Source organism: Emydura macquarii, unplaced genomic scaffold (genome assembly GCF_026122565.2).
Source record: "Emydura macquarii macquarii isolate MOO-44397 ecotype Brisbane River unplaced genomic scaffold, CSIRO-AGI_Emac_v2 contig_1551, whole genome shotgun sequence".
NCBI lineage: Eukaryota > Metazoa > Chordata > Testudines > Chelidae > Emydura > Emydura macquarii.
The window spans coordinates 23100740-23115908 of record NW_027131688.1 but is presented as its reverse complement, the minus strand read 5'-3'; the positions used below and the strand labels follow the sequence as shown (position 1 = coordinate 23115908).

The 15169-nt window shown below is 47.5% G+C and overlaps 2 protein-coding genes across 2 annotated transcripts in view; one reads left to right on the top strand and one right to left on the bottom strand.

Moving 5' to 3' along the window:
• DEGS2 (delta 4-desaturase, sphingolipid 2) overlaps window positions 1-13849 on the bottom strand; it is a 29953-nt gene extending 16104 nt beyond the window's left edge. The window contains exon 1 of the mRNA XM_067555061.1: window positions 13717-13849. Coding sequence (XP_067411162.1) covers window positions 13717-13798 — 82 coding nt within the window. The 5' untranslated portion in view covers window positions 13799-13849. The remainder of the gene's footprint in view (window positions 1-13716) is intronic.
• Window positions 9361-11142, top strand: LOC137157757 (zinc finger and SCAN domain-containing protein 29-like). The gene is made up of 2 exons (XM_067555178.1): window positions 9361-9880; window positions 11018-11142. Exons 1-2 carry the CDS (start codon window positions 9361-9363, stop codon window positions 11140-11142), a joined length of 645 nt encoding a protein of 214 aa, XP_067411279.1.
• Window positions 13850-15169: the final 1320 nt, after the last annotated feature.

Here is a 15169-nt window from a genome sequence, read left to right as displayed (position 1 = left end):
CCTCCTGTTATGTCCCCTCAAAAGTAACCCCATATCATTTCCAGTTTTTCCTCACATGGGAGACTATGTCCTTATCACCAGCCTTTAGATCCTTTTATTTCTGCACATATCAATAAGTATAACTTACATGGGGAAGGTTGCAGGGTCAATTCTTTAATCCAGGAACTGTGGTTGCAAACCGTATGCATGTCCACACTGGTTGATGGGTAAGTTTTTTAATTAGACAAGTAAATGTCATCTGACCATTACATACATTTGCTATTTCATCAAGATCAGATTATGAAGGTGTGGACCTGAGCTGCTGTGGATACTGTAAACATCGGAGGCAATGCAAATAAGCCCTGTGACCTTGCCAGCAGTGACAGGTGCGATGTATACAGGATATGGAAGTTTTGTACTAAAAATAAAGATTCACTTAAATAAAAAAGTGAATTTCCATAATCTCAGTAATTCAGTATTATTTATAAAGTGGTGGTTCCCAGAGGCCCCATTGTGCTGGGCACTGTACAAATATACATAGTTAAACCACTGCCACGTTTTTATTTCAAAATGAAGTTAGTACATTTCTTTTAGTATGCCATGAGATCCTTCCTCAACACCCCAGCCATCAGCATGTTAGACACATGGCCTCCATGTAACATCTCATCCTGAAGGATGGCATCATGCAGTCCCTTGGTCAGATTGCTCACTGTAGCATTAAACCACATACCGTGCATTTCTACTCAGCAGAAACAACCACAGGAAAAACATCTACTCATGTATTAAAAGGAAAGCATCTCCTGAGTATTTATGCAATTCAGATGCTTGTCAGGTCCATTATTTCAAAGCCACTTAGTGGCTTAGCGTATTTAGCATACATATTTAAAAAGATAATAGTTGACCAATTGTACAATACAAGATATATATAACAGGACTTATGAGGAGAGGCTAAGGGAACTGGGCTTGTTTAGTCTGCAAAAGAGAAGAATGAGGGGGGATTTGATAGCAGCCTTTAACTACCTGAAAGGGAGTTCCAGGGAGGATGGGGCTAGGCTGTTCTCGGTGGTGGCAGATGACAGAACAAGGAGCAATGGTCTCAAGTTACAGGGGGGGAGGTCTAGGTTGGACAGTAGGAAAAAGTTTTTCTCTAGGAGGGTGGTGAAGCACTGGAATGGGTTACCTAGGGAGGTGGTGGAATCTCCATCCTTAGAGGTTTTTAAGCTGAGGCTTGACAAAGCCCTGGCTGGGATGATATAGCTGAGGTTAGTCCTGCTTTGAGCAGGGGGTTGGACTAGATGACCTCCTGAGGTCCCTTCCAACTCTATGATTCTATATCTGCATTCTTGTGCCAAGATAACCAACCACATCTGAAAGCAACATTTTATGATCAAGCCATACTGACTGTACAGAAAGATACAGTACTAAGTACAGAACATATTGCTTGCAGTCAATACAAGTACCTTGCTCTCTGCATAAGCTTAGCCCAGGAACAAGACTGGTTAATTTCAGTGATACTACATGAGAAACCCTGAGATAAACTCTGGCATAATAGTTAATGGCACAGATAGCCCTTGGGTTAATACTGCTAAACATTTCTTGATTATTTTGCACCATACAAAGAAAGCCCTTTAATCTCCTATGCCATTACTGCACTAACAGACAATAATAAGAATCGGAAAGAATAGCTGAGATTGCTAGGCTCGCTGTACTGCCATACAGCAGGGGGGAAAACAAGATACTGAGCTCTTAAAAAGGCTGCACATGCAAAGTATTCATTACGTTGTTGCTCAGACTTATGCAAAGCATGATGGCACATGCTAACAAAGCGCAACATTGATATCAAAGGGTAAATGTCATCCCTGAGAATGGTCAACCATTACTGATAATTGCAATTTAACTATAAATAAAAGATATGCTAATAAATAAGATCCATTGACTAAGAAAAGCTCTATCAAAGTGAGTGTTGTATACAGAGTCAACATTTATCTATGAACCAGGCTAAGGTATCCCATAAGGCACAGGAAGACAGAACTTAATGTTTTCACTTGAAAAATTGATGCACACATTCAGAGCTCTCTGACACTAACATGGTAAATTTTTATGGCTGCCTAAATTAGATCACACAGGCCAAAGAACAATAGCTCTCAGCCCTGTGAGTTCTAAACAGAAACACATTGGTTCTTCTAGGAAAGTCTTGTATAGGGCTACTTTAATTGCATGTGCAGCACTACAGACAGAAAAACTCATTTTAATGGAGATTTCAGCCCTTTGCTGCAATGCAGCATCTTAGTTAAGCATCCTTAATAGTAGATGGTATTGTTGGTATAGATAAAGCAAGAGTAGCTCAAAAGGATGCTGATCAAATCCTACCTCAATGTGCTTTTTGCTTAAATAACGCTTCTACAGTATGAAAGGCTACTAATGGTTCCAGGAGGTAACAGATCTTAAAACCAAGGACTTTCCCTGCAGCAGTTTTGGCTCAAACATTGCAGCACTGGAATAGAGTCTGAGACCCTGACTTAGAAACAGTGACTAAACGAACACTGCCTACTTGCATTGCACACCAAAGTGAGTGAAGGCTGCACTGCACTTTTAGAATGAAGAGACAGCCCCTCCCTGCAGAGGTTGCTGCCATTTTGTATTTAGAGACTGACACCATGCTCTTTCATGGATACCTTACTTTTGTTTTCTAGAATTATTCCCCCCCCCCCCTTCACCTTATGAAATAAAGTTCACTGATGGAAAGTAGATGGCTGCTTTTTGTGTATGGAGAAACAAAACATTAGATTTTGTAATTATTTATTTCAATACTCTAAGTTACTAGCAACATAAGGAAGTTTACCCTAAAAATATCACTTTAAAAGTTTCAGAATGAAGGGCATTAACAGGCCATAATTCATTAATTACTATAGCTGCTCACTGAGATCACCCCAGTCATTAATGGTTTTGAAAGTACTATAGCACATTAGAGTCAATTGTTACATGAATGCCATATGCTAAACTGGTGCTGGGGAATTACTTTCTTCCCACATCTGCAAGACCTCTCAGTCAAATGGGTGTAGAGCAGGATTCTAGCTACGTAAACAGGGATTTCTAATTACAGTTGGAGTAATCTTTTCAACATGGCAAGAAGTAAATAGGGGATAAAGTCTGCTAATATTGGCCATGGCTACTGCTCAGTGCTCTCTTTCTGCACCAAGAATGGAAGTTGCTCTCTTGCTCTGGGCTCCCCCTACCTAATACTGCCTCTGAGACCTGAACAGGTGGTCCATTCCCATATGCAGAACAAGAGGTTGAGACCCAATCAGGCCTGCCAGTGGCAGGACAGCAGGGCCATTTCTCCTTGCTGATGTGAGAAGCTCACATCATGTATTTAATGTTTATAGTGGCATTTCTGTGCGTGGCATATTAGAGAGAAAGATAGAAGGGAAGCTGTATGGCAACAGTAAGGAAAGGGAGCTCTAGATAAGCACCATCCCCAAAGCCAGGGGGAACTGCACTTCTGTTTAACAGAGAGGGGCGAGTCTTATTCCCTCATGCTCCTTTTTACTTGGAGTCATAACTAGAGGACAATAGCAGCAACATGCATGGGCAATAGAAGTAAGGACATTCCTCTTCACACCAGGCTTTCAAAGGGCCTTATGAGCAAACGGGGAAAAAATCCTATGACGACACCTTCGCCTCCAGGACAGTGCATTGTTAAACAAACATTAAATCACTCTGAAGTGACTCCCTGCCAGAACAAATGAGGCACCAAAAAAGCACAGAATATTTAGCCATACCACATTTCTGTGCCCTTTAATTGATCTGGTATTTACATGGAAGAAGGATCAAAGTAAATATATTTTCACTCAGTTCTCTTATGAAAAGGCTTTGTGTTTTTCAGCAGCTCACCAGAATGAGCAAACCTATTTTTTTGTGTTTTAATTCCGCCCTTCACTCACAACCCCCAGCAAACTATCTTGGGGATGCAAGCACCACATAATGTCATCCATAGGCATGCGCAGCACATTTTATGAGGGTGTGCACCCAGGGATTAGGATGTGTACCCAGGGAATTGTCATGATATTTTCAGGGGTGTCAATTTCAGCCACCCCTGCAAAATCTGCCAGCTCCTTCAATTTCCCAGCAGCTTGTCAATTTCGCTGCACTACTCCCCGGGGCCTCTTGTCCACTGCCGAAAAAACACGCTGATCCACGCATTTGGTGGCGCCTCCCTGTATCTTCCTATTTGACACCCCTGCATTAGGGTGTGCCTGAGCACACCCAGCTCACCCCATGGGCACACCTATGATGTCTTCATGTATAATGACAAACAAGACGGCTTCACATACAGAAATGTTATACTCACCCATCCTCAAACTCACCCCCTTCTGAGCCTAGTTGAAGTTGTATATCCCCCAAAGTGTGGCCAAGGGTCTCCTGATTTCTCTCTTCCCTTGTAGAGCTCCTTGACCAGATGGGGACTAGATAAACACTGTTCAGAAACCATGAATACAACTTTTAATTAACTCCTAAGTGTGCTGTTGAGTGAAGAGACACTGCATTTCATGGGATGATTGTGGTGACACAGTGGTATTCTCAATGTTGGCCCAAATGACCGAGAGCTTGGTACTGAGAGATATAGCAAAGCCAGTATTACAGCAGGTAATATAATGAAAAAAGTATTTGATATTAGGAGACAAAGGACAAAAAAAATGTAGGACACTGGCCTAACTGCTTTTGAAAAGTCACTCCAGGATTCAAAAATATATGAAAGCAGAGAACATTTTTACAATCAGAACTTCAGTGACTCTTAATTTGAAGAAATCAAGTAAAATAAAAATATTTAGTCTAAATGAGAGGTTGATTGTGATCTTCCCTAAACACATCTGTGCTTTCAGTTTGGGATGGTTTATTGGAGGTTTAAAAAAAAAACAAAAAAAAACCCCCACAATTAAAACCAAGTGTGAAGTCTCCATGAGAGAAGCATAATATATGAGGGTCAATAGCAGCCATTTTGAACTCATTTACCACAGGATGTGCCTTTCAGGTATTGTAAGGTGCCCAATATACTGCAGGATCCATATTAAATAGCCTTAGTCACACGGTTACCAGGACACTGACAGCCAAATAGCCTCTATGCTAATGATAGAATCATAAGAGACGAGCGTTGGAAGGAACCTCAGGAGGTCATCTAGTCTAACCTCCTGCTCAAAGCAGGACCAACCCCAACTAAATCACCACAGCAAGGGCGATATCAAGCAGCACCTTAAAAACCTATAAGGATGGAGATTCCACCACCCTCCTAGGTAACCCATTCCAGTGCTTCACCACCCTCCTAGTAAAAAACTTTCCTAATATTGGACCTAGACTTTTCCCAACTTGAGACCATTGCTCCTAGTTCTGTCATTTACTACCATTCAGAACAGCCTAACTCCATCCACCCTGGAACCCCCTTTCAGTAGTTAAAGGCTGCTATCAAATCCCCCCTCATTCTTCTCTTCTGCAAACCAAACAAACCTAGTTCCTTCAGCCTCTCCTCATAAGTCATGCGCTCCAGCTGCCTAATCATTTTTGTTGCTCTCCTCTAGACTCTCTCCAATTTGTCCACATCCTAGCTGGAGGCCGAAAACTGGGCACGATACTCCAAATGTGGCCTCATTAGTGCCAAATAGAGGGGACTAATCATTTCCCTCGATCTGCTGGCAATGCTCCTACTAATGCAGCCCAATATGTCGTTAGCCTTCCTGGCAAACAGGGCACACTGCTGACTCATATCCAGCTTCTTATCCACTGTAACCCCCAGGTTCTTTTCTGCAGAACTGCTGCTTAGCCAGTCGGTCCCCAGTCTGTAGGAGTTCATGGGATTCTTTCGTCCTAAATGCAGGACTCTGCACTTGTCCTTGTTGACCCTCATCAGATATTTTTTGGACCAATCCTCCAATTTGTCAAGGTCACTCTGTATCCTATCCCTACCTTTCAGGGTATCTACCACTCCCCCGAGCTTAGTGTCATCTGCAAACTTGCTTAGAGTGCAATCTACCCCATCCTCCAAATCATTAATGAAAATGTTGAACAAAACCAGCCCAGCACCGACCCCTGGAGCACTCTGCTTGTTACCAGCTGCCAATTAGACATTGAGCCATTGATCACTATCTGTTGAGGCCAATGATCTAGCCAGCTTTCTATCCACCTTATAGTCCATTCATCCAACCCATACTTCTTTAACTTGCTGATAAGAATACTGTGGGAGACGATATCAAACGCTTTGCTCAAGTCAAGGTATATCACATTCACCGCTTTCCCCACATCCACAGAGCCAGTCATCTCAGAGAAGGCAATCAGGCTGGTCATTTTGTTTGAGCTGTTGATTTGTTAAATGACTTTCTCTACCTTATGATTAAGAATCAGCACCACCCACTGTGGGTGAAAACAATCTGGACCAGAGAGTAACACACACAGCATCTCCTGGAATCCAGGATGTTTTTCAATCTATATATGGTTGCATAGGACATCTCTTGCACCATACCCTACCTTCTAGCCCATGTCTGATTAGGGACAGTAGAGTATTGACCTGTATGAAGCCCCATATGACCACTGGCTGATTGTGCCCTCTCTCTTCTCTGTCTTACGCTATGCAGAGTATAAAGGTAAATGACAAACTAGGAAGCAACTAGAAGGAGTCACCACACTTCACACTCCAAAGCAGGGGAGAAGTGAAGGTATTTCTAGTCTCTATGGGATACAGCACCAAACACATTGTGGTTTTCCCATTATTGGAGAGCAGACAAGCAGAGGGAAAGTGGGGAAGACAACAGGGCATGGGGAGAATAATAGGTAGGAACAGAGCCTCAGGAGGCTGAGGGGAGAAAGAAAAAAAGAAAAGGAGATAGTACAAAAACAAAAGGAAAGAAAAGAAGATGAAGAAAAATTGGAAAAGAAAATAGAGCAATTAAATTCAAACAGGGCAAGAATGAAAGCAAGAGAAAAAAAAGGGGCACAAATAGGTTAGGGGAGCAAGTCCTTCATTCCTCCAGGTATGAAGAGTTACACCTTGGGATAGTCAGCAGTTCCAGTCCTGTCGAACTCTGCTGCTTGCTTGCCCACCCCTAGAACTGGCCCTGACCATGAGCTTTCTGTATTACCTTGAACCAGCTATTACTGTAGTGCCTAGATGCCCACACCAAAATCAGGGCCCCACTGAGCAAATATACGACATACCCATTGTACAAATATACAAAGAGTCCCTGCCCTGAAGAGCTTACTATCTAACTACCGAGGACAGATGAAAGGTGGGAGAAAGCAGCATTATCTTGTTTTAAAGATAGATAACTAAGACAAAGCAAGATTAAATGAATTGTCTGAGGTCCTACAGGAACACTGTGGCCGAGCCAGGAGTTGTGGGTTTAGATCCTGAATCCCAGCCTACTGTCTTAACCACAAGACAAATCTTCCCCTTTTACAAGTCATTGAACAGCTGTGCCCCATTTCACAGGAAGAGATAATATTTCCCTACCTTATAGGGAAAATAACAGCATGAGTACTTAGATTAGCAACAACACCGTCTGTCGTATTCTAGAACAATTGCAGCTGATGAGTGCTTTTCAGAGGTAGCCCCCATAACAAACACATTCCTGTATTGCAGCCTGGACATCTTGGAGGTACAAATCAGAAATATACCTTGTGACACACGGAAGAGTGGAAAGCATAGTGCATGCTCACATTCTTGTGGCTTGGCCTAGAGTTCTGCAAAAAACCAACCAAGAACAAAAAACCCACACACCCACACCAGAACATGCTTCCTTACATGCTATACTACCAGGATACTCAATAGAGTTCTTATTTAGGAATCCCATCCCAGACAATCTAGTCAGTGCCGGTTTGATAAATAAAATGGCCAGACTCTTTCCTCATTCATCTAACAAGAATTTAACTTTAAAAGAATTTAATTTAAAATACACTGATCTTAGATTACAAGTGTCTGGCTGGGGGTGGGGGAAGGAGAGTCTTGCCCACATGTTCAGGGTCTACATATTTGGTATCAGAAGGAATTTTATCCCAGGTCAGATTGGCAGATTCTCTGGTGGGTTTTCGCCTTCTTCTGCAGCATGGGGCACAGGTAATTTGTAATTTATATTAGTGTAAATGGTGGATTCTTTGTAACTTAAATCATGATTTGATGACTTCAGTAACTCAGCCAGAGGTTAGGGGTCTATTTTACAGGTGGGGGTGTTGAGGTTCTGTGGCCCACAATGGGTAGGAGGTCAGACTAGATGATCCCTTCTGATCTTAAAGTCCAGGAGTCTACTTTTGAGGAAGTGTCCCAAGGACCTCATTTCACTAGATTTAACTAGATTTGAATGTTTTTGAAGTGCCATGTTTCCAGTGATCTGATCTCTGATTATCAGTCTTTACAGCTTTAGCCTATGCCCAGGCACGTGATGAGTGACTGGAATGGGGTTTATTTTGTGGCTAAGCCATGTGTAAGCAGGGAATGGGCCCGCTATTGTGGGGAACTTTCCTTGCTTGTACACTACCTCGGAAGAGTTGGCTAGCAAAAGGATCTGAGTCCCTGCTCCCTCTCTCTTTACCCAGAGGCCCCACCTGACCTCAAGGGCTCTCTTCTCACTCTCCTGTGTGGTAGGGTGCCTGTAACCCCGACAAGGCTGGACCCAGGATTCCTGGGGCTCAACCCCCAATCTTGCAGTGGTCCCTTAGGGCAGGGGCTAGGGTGTCCCCACTCCGGGGTACTAACTCTGCACTGGGCGCTTCCCTGACCCACTGATCATTGCATACAATACAAAGCAATCCAATTTATTACACAAACAGCAATCAAATAAATTTAAAAAAATAAGAAAAGAGGAGAAAGGTTAAAGGAAAACACCCAACATGCCCCCTGTCCCCAGGGCATCACAAACAGTGTCTCTGGGGTTCAGTCTGTGTCACACATTGCAGGCCCACTGTCCAGGCCCTGGCTACGCTGCAGGGATGCAGAGTCAGACCCCTGCTCTGCCAGTAGCCACACACTCCCCAAGGCTATGTCTACGGCCTGGTCTACACTGGCGGCTTACTGCGCATTAAAGTCCCTTAATGCGCATTAATAATAACTGCGTCCACACTAGCGCGTTGTTAATGCATATTAAGGAGCACTTTGATGCGCAGCAATAAGACCACCTCTGCCAAGAGGATTAGCACCTGAAGCGCATTAGCTACTGCACAGTAGTGCAAGTGTGGACCCAATCCGACTTAATGCGCATTAATTGGCCTCCGGAGTGTATCCCATCATGCCCCATTTCAGTACCCGCCCCCAAAGCAGCCCCGGGAAGATTTGATTGTTCATTTCATTGCCAGCGTGGAGAGAGCTTTCCCATTCCTCTCAGCATAGCTACTGTTTTCAGCATGGCTAAAGGAAAGCCCAAACGTGCTCCAGCATGGAGCAGACCAGAAGTTTTGGACCTGATCGGGCTGTGGGGTGAGGAGACAGTCCTGTCCCAGCTACGCTCCAGCAAAAGGAATCTGGACATTTATGGGAAGATATCCCAGGGCATGCTGGAGAAAGGACACCAAAGGGATGCTTATCAATGCAGAGTCAAGATCAAGGAACTCAGACTGTCTTATCAGAAAGCCAGGGAAGCAAACAGGCGCTCTGGGTCCTCTCCCAAAACATGCAGGTTCTATGATGAGGTGCATGCTATTCTTGGGGGCGATCCCACCACTATGCCCCCACAGAGCATTGATACCTCTGCAGCTTCTCAGTCCATGAGCAATGAGGATGAATCCTTGGAGGATGAAATTGTGGAAAGCAGGGAGCATGAGAACGGAGTGTCCCTTCTCCCAGAATCACAGGAGTTAATCTTGACCCCTGAGCAGTCCACCAGCACACAGGACAGCACAAATGATCCCATGGAAGGCACATCTGGTGAGTTTTCTTTCCTATTAGCATTGCATAGCTTCCCTTTCCTTCCCCCCACCACAGAGCCATGACTGCTGGGGGCGGGAGGGAGGGCAGGAGGCTGCCAGGTATGGGACTGCAAACCTTCCCTTTCCTTCCCCCCACCGTGGAGCCACGAGGCCGGGGGGAAGGGCAGGGGGCTGCCAGTCTTTTTCCTTGCAAAGTTCACTAAGGAATTAACAATGTTATACAATTTTTTACAAACAGTTGAAAGGGTTTAGTTAGTTCAATGGTGACACATACTTCACCATTGGTTGTCCTGTTACCTCTACCTTACCCTCCTGCTGGGACTAGGCTTTGGGCCCCCTCTCTGGCCCCCTCCAAAGAAACATTTTTTTGTTGAGCCCTAAGAGACTCATTACACATGTGGCTCCAATGCACAGCCATCCCAGGCATGCCCTACCCACTTTCAGCTGGCCACACCCAAGAGGAATTTTTCTTGCGAACAGCCATGAGAGGATCCCCCCTCCTCCTCCTCCTCCGCCCCCCCCCCCCCCCCCCGGCAGGTAATTTGCATCAACACCACCATTAGCTAGTTCATTGTTTTCCAAATTCTTAACTGCCAGGTATGGGACTGCATAGCTTCCCTTTCCTTCTCCCCACCGCGGAGCCATGGGGGGGGGGGGGGGGGCAGATACATTGTTTCATAAACAACTTTGTGTAATTGGCAACATATTTAAATTGTATCTAGCAAATGATGTGATGTTACATTTGTTGCAAGATTATTTGAATGCAACTTTTTGAAACTATGTTCCATAGACTCCTTTTTCTAACTGTTACATTTCTGTGGCTGTACTCAGTATTCTAAATACGTGTACTCTGTTTTTTCTATTTCATTCTGTAGACATTTATGCAGTGGACTGGCCCTTAAGAAATGCAGCTGACTGACTAAGTCTGATTAGGAGAAAAAACAGAGAAGATATGTTTTCTGAATTCATGAGGGTAGCAACATCAGCAGAGACAGAGCAACGAACATGGAGACAGAGCATGAGCCAGAATATCCGCAGTGCCATAGATAGTCAGAGAAACTCAGAGCATGAGCCAGAATATCCGCAGTGCCATAGATAGTCAGAGAAACTCAGGCGATTGTGTGCAGCACCTCAGAAGAGGTTCTGAAAGTCCTGAGGGAGCAGTTGGACGTGCTCTGGCATCTTGTGGACGTCAGGATCGGAGGCAGGGCACAGTGCCGCTGCAGACACTCCAGAACGCTCCAGAAACCACTGTTATGATGCCCTCCACCTCTCCTGCAACCACAAGGTCTCATGCTCGACTCCTCAGGATGCAGCCCCAGCTGTCCTCCACCCCAGCGAGCTCACACCCAACCCCCCAGAGATAGAGCAGGAAATCCTCCCTCCCCCTTTCCCATTACTTGGCTGTAAAGAAATAAAGTTTTTCTGTATTTCAAAATTGTGTTTAATAACAAACTTACAGATTCTGGTGCCATTAGCCGGGCCCAGCTATCAAAGGGGCTGGGTGAGGGGGACATCCAAGCCAAAGAACATACATGAAAATAAATCAGTTCTGTATCTCATTGCAGAACCTGGTTTTCAAAGCTTACCTAATGCTAATCGCTACTCGATTAGCTCTACGCGTACTGCTGGCACCTGGCTGCTCATAATTGGCAGCCAGTCTTTCTGCTTCCACATCCCAACCCTGGGAGAACCTTTCCCCCTTAGCTTCACACACATTATAAAGAACACAGCAAGCAGATAACACAGAAGGGAGGTACTTCTCACTCATATCCAGCCTAGTGAGGAGACTCCTCCATCTACCTTTTAAATGCCCAAAGGCATATTCTACAACCATTCTGCTGCTGCTTAACCTCTTATTAAAACACTCCTTGTCACTGTCAAGGTGACCAGTGTAGGGCTTCATTAGCCAAGGGAGCAAGGGGTAAATAGGATCCCCCAGGATCACTACGGGCATTTCCACACCCCCAATGTCAATTTTTTGGTCAGGGAAGAAAGTGCCCGCCTGCAGCTTAACAGCCCTGAGTTACGAAGTACATGAGCGTCATGCACCTTCCCAGGCCACCCCACATAGATGTCTGCAAAACGACCCCTGTGATCCACAAGCCCCTGAAGGATCATGGAAAAGTACCCCTTGCGGTTAATGTACTCCGTTGCCAGGTGTACAGGTGCCAAGATGGGGATGTGAGTCCCATCAATGGCCCCACCGCAGTTTGGGAACCCCATCGCAGCAAACCCCTCCACTATGTCCTGCACGTTTCCCAAAGTCACAAGCCTTCTTAGAAAAAGTCTATTGATGGCACTGCACACTTGAATCACAGCAGCTCCCACTGTAGATTTACCAACTCCAAATTGATTCCCAACAGAGCGGTAACAGTCAGGGGTTGCCAGCTTCCAGAAAGCGATGGCTACTCTCTTCTCCACCGTCACAGCTTGTCTCAAGTGAGTGTTCATGCGCTTCAGGGACGGTGACAGCTGTGAACACAGTCCAAGGAAAGTTGCCTTCCGCATACGAAAGTTTTGCAGCCACTGATCACTCTCCCCAGCTGCTCACCACACCCAGCTCCAGACAGCTCCTGCCCCAGCTCACTCTGCTCCGTGCAGCTGCGCTTCGCTCTCTGGGATGCCCCTCTGCTCTGCTGCTGTGGGTCGGTCAGCTCGGCTCCATTCAGCTTTTTGTGCTCCTCTTCCAGCCTTTTAGCTGCTGGCTCCCTTGTCCTTAGCTCTGGTCAGCTCTGCCCCAGACATGCAGCTCCAACTCAGACGAGGGCCGGGCCGGGCCAGGCTCCCCCGGCTCCCTCAATGGCCTGTCTGCTCTGTCAATCAGGCTGACTGGAGCTGGCCTCTCTCCACTGACCCTGGGGGCTGTCCGCTCCAGGGTCCTATTTCCTCCAGAGATGGCCAATCAAAAAGCCCCACTAAGTTTCAGTAAGGGGCTAACAGGCCCCCTTACACATGGGTCCTGAGACTTGCTGGCCTCTTTGCTCAAATCCTGTCAAACTGACGCCTGCCAGGTCATTCTCACACACTGTCAAAAAAGGTTGTACCCAGCTCTGCCCTGGAGTGACCAGCTGCACCTGATCATCATCTGATCCCTACCTGCCCCAGCTCAAGTCCTGGCTGGGGACATTTGCGTTACAATACAGAGCACACCACAGTCACCGCTCACTGCCCCGCCGTGCCAAGCTGCGGCCAGGCACCCCGAAGGAAAGGCTGATCCGTTCCAGTCCAAAGTCACCTCGCGATGGGAAAACTTGGTATCCCACCGGTGCCTCCTTCGCAGCGGGACACCGGGCCCCGGAGTCCGCGAGCCGGAGCAGGAGTTCTGCGGCAGAACACCACACCGCCGGCGGAGCAGCGGAGCCCTGCCGGCCGCTGGCCAGAGCAGTTAGCTGCGGATCTCCCCCCTCAGGACTGACTCGGGGGAAGGGGGCAGAGCGCGGGAAGAGGAAGCCGCAGTTTAACAAACACGGCGAGGGAAAACGTGCAGCCCCAGGGCACGGCAAAGCAGCGGGAGCTCCCAGACTAGCAGCGTCCGCACGAAGGGGAGGGGAAGGGAGGGTCCGAGAGCCCCGCAGGGCGCTGCCGCGGGGCCCGAGCGCGGGGGAAGCCGCTGCCGGCGGACTAGCTCTGTGGGCGGGCACCGGAGAGCGCCGGGACCCCGGGAGGCAAAGCAGAGGGATGCTGCTCCGCCCCGAGAGCGCCGGAGGGGGACTAGGAGACAGACAAGCGCCTCGGGGGGAGGCGCTGGAGCGGGATTCCCAGCCCGGCCACGGCGGCGGTAGCAGCAGGGACGGCAGGTGTCAGGCACCGCTCCCCCCACTACCCGCCTACCTAGGATCTCCCGCCGCCGCTGCGTGTGGGGCTGCTCCGTGTAAACCCACTCGAAGTCTCCGCGGCTGACCCTGCCGCCCATGATCGCCCTGCCAGCGCTCCCCGCTCTGCACCCGCCGGCCCCGGGCCTTATACCCGCTGGGCTCACCTGAGGGGCGGGCGCAGGCTCGGCCAGGCCCCCGCCTCCCAGCCCAGCCCAGCCCGGTTCGGGGACTGGCTGCTGCGTGTCTCCTGCCGTCCCGCCTAGCGGCCCCAGCGCTGCCTCGCAGCTCAGAGGAGAGGACGGGTTGGGAAAGCCACTGGAGTGAGATGTGGGTTTAAACTGGGCCGGGAGAGGGGTGAGGGAGCCGGGTGTGGGTGAGACTGGGCCGCCCTGGATCCGGATCGGTTGAATGGGAGGGGGAAGATGGCATGGGTGAGACTGCAATGAGATAGGCTGGGTTAGATTGGGCTGTTAGAGATGGCTGTAGGGTGACCGGATGTCTTGATTTTATAGGGACAGTCCCAATATTCAGAGCTTTGTCTTATATAGGCGCCTCTTACCCCATCCCCATCCCGATTTTTCACACTTGCTCTCTGGTCATCCTAGATGGGCTGTCTGGGGGTTGATGGCCCGTGATGCAATGGGATGGGTTGCATGGGGATGGGTTACTCGAGGATAGGGATGGGTTTGGTTGGGATAGAATGGGAGGGGTCAGGTTGGGGTGGGATAGAAAGGGATGATTTGTGTTGGAATAGGTTACATGGGGATAGGTTGGGATGGGTAGAAGGGGGTGTCATGGCTGGATTTATACAGGGATGGGGAAGGTTCAGCTAGCTTGAAGAGAAAGGAATGGGTTAGCATTAACTGCTGCTGGAAATATTTGTAAGGAGTTTGTGCTGTGGAAAAGTTGTAACAAGACTTCACTGAAATGAACAGTATTGTTTCAATTCTTTTATTATATACTTAATGTGAGAGTGTAACGAATGCTGTATGATACACATTTATCAGAAAAGTCCAGAGTAAAAGTTCAGCAGAAGGAGTTCTTGATACTTGACACTGGGATCTTTCCTCTTTAGACTAGGGTGGTAAATATTTAACAAGATATAAGTGCCTCTGGGGGCAGTGCCGTCCCAAGCTATGGTCTGACCGGGCAACAGCCCGGGGCGCCAAAATAACTGATTAATATATCTATAAACAATCATTTTTTATCCATATTATTCTGAATCAGGGTATGCACACGCCACCTGCAGCTGCTCTTTCTCACAGCCCCGGAGAAACTCCCAGCAGGACCGAGAGCTCCAAGCAGCAAACAAGACAACTCAAGGGGCTGCGGCAGTGCAGCCAACTGGCTTCCCCTGGCCAGTCCATGGGGCAGCCGCCAGTAGGAAGTGCCAGGGAGAGGGGAGGGTTGACTGTGGTCTGACAGATTTGGTGCCCCGTCTCTGTTTCTGGCATTTAAGATGCCAGATG

What these genes read in the sequence shown, in the direction of transcription:
- LOC137157757 (XM_067555178.1), top strand. Translation starts at nt 9,361, where the DNA reads ATGGCTAAAGGAAAGCCCAAACGTGCTCCAGCATGGAGCAGACCAGAA. An exon ending in TCCCATGGAAGGCACATCTG is followed by an intron (nt 9,881 to 11,017) that starts GTGAGTTTTCTT and finishes GCAGCACCTCAG; the next exon opens with AAGAGGTTCTGAAAGTCCTG.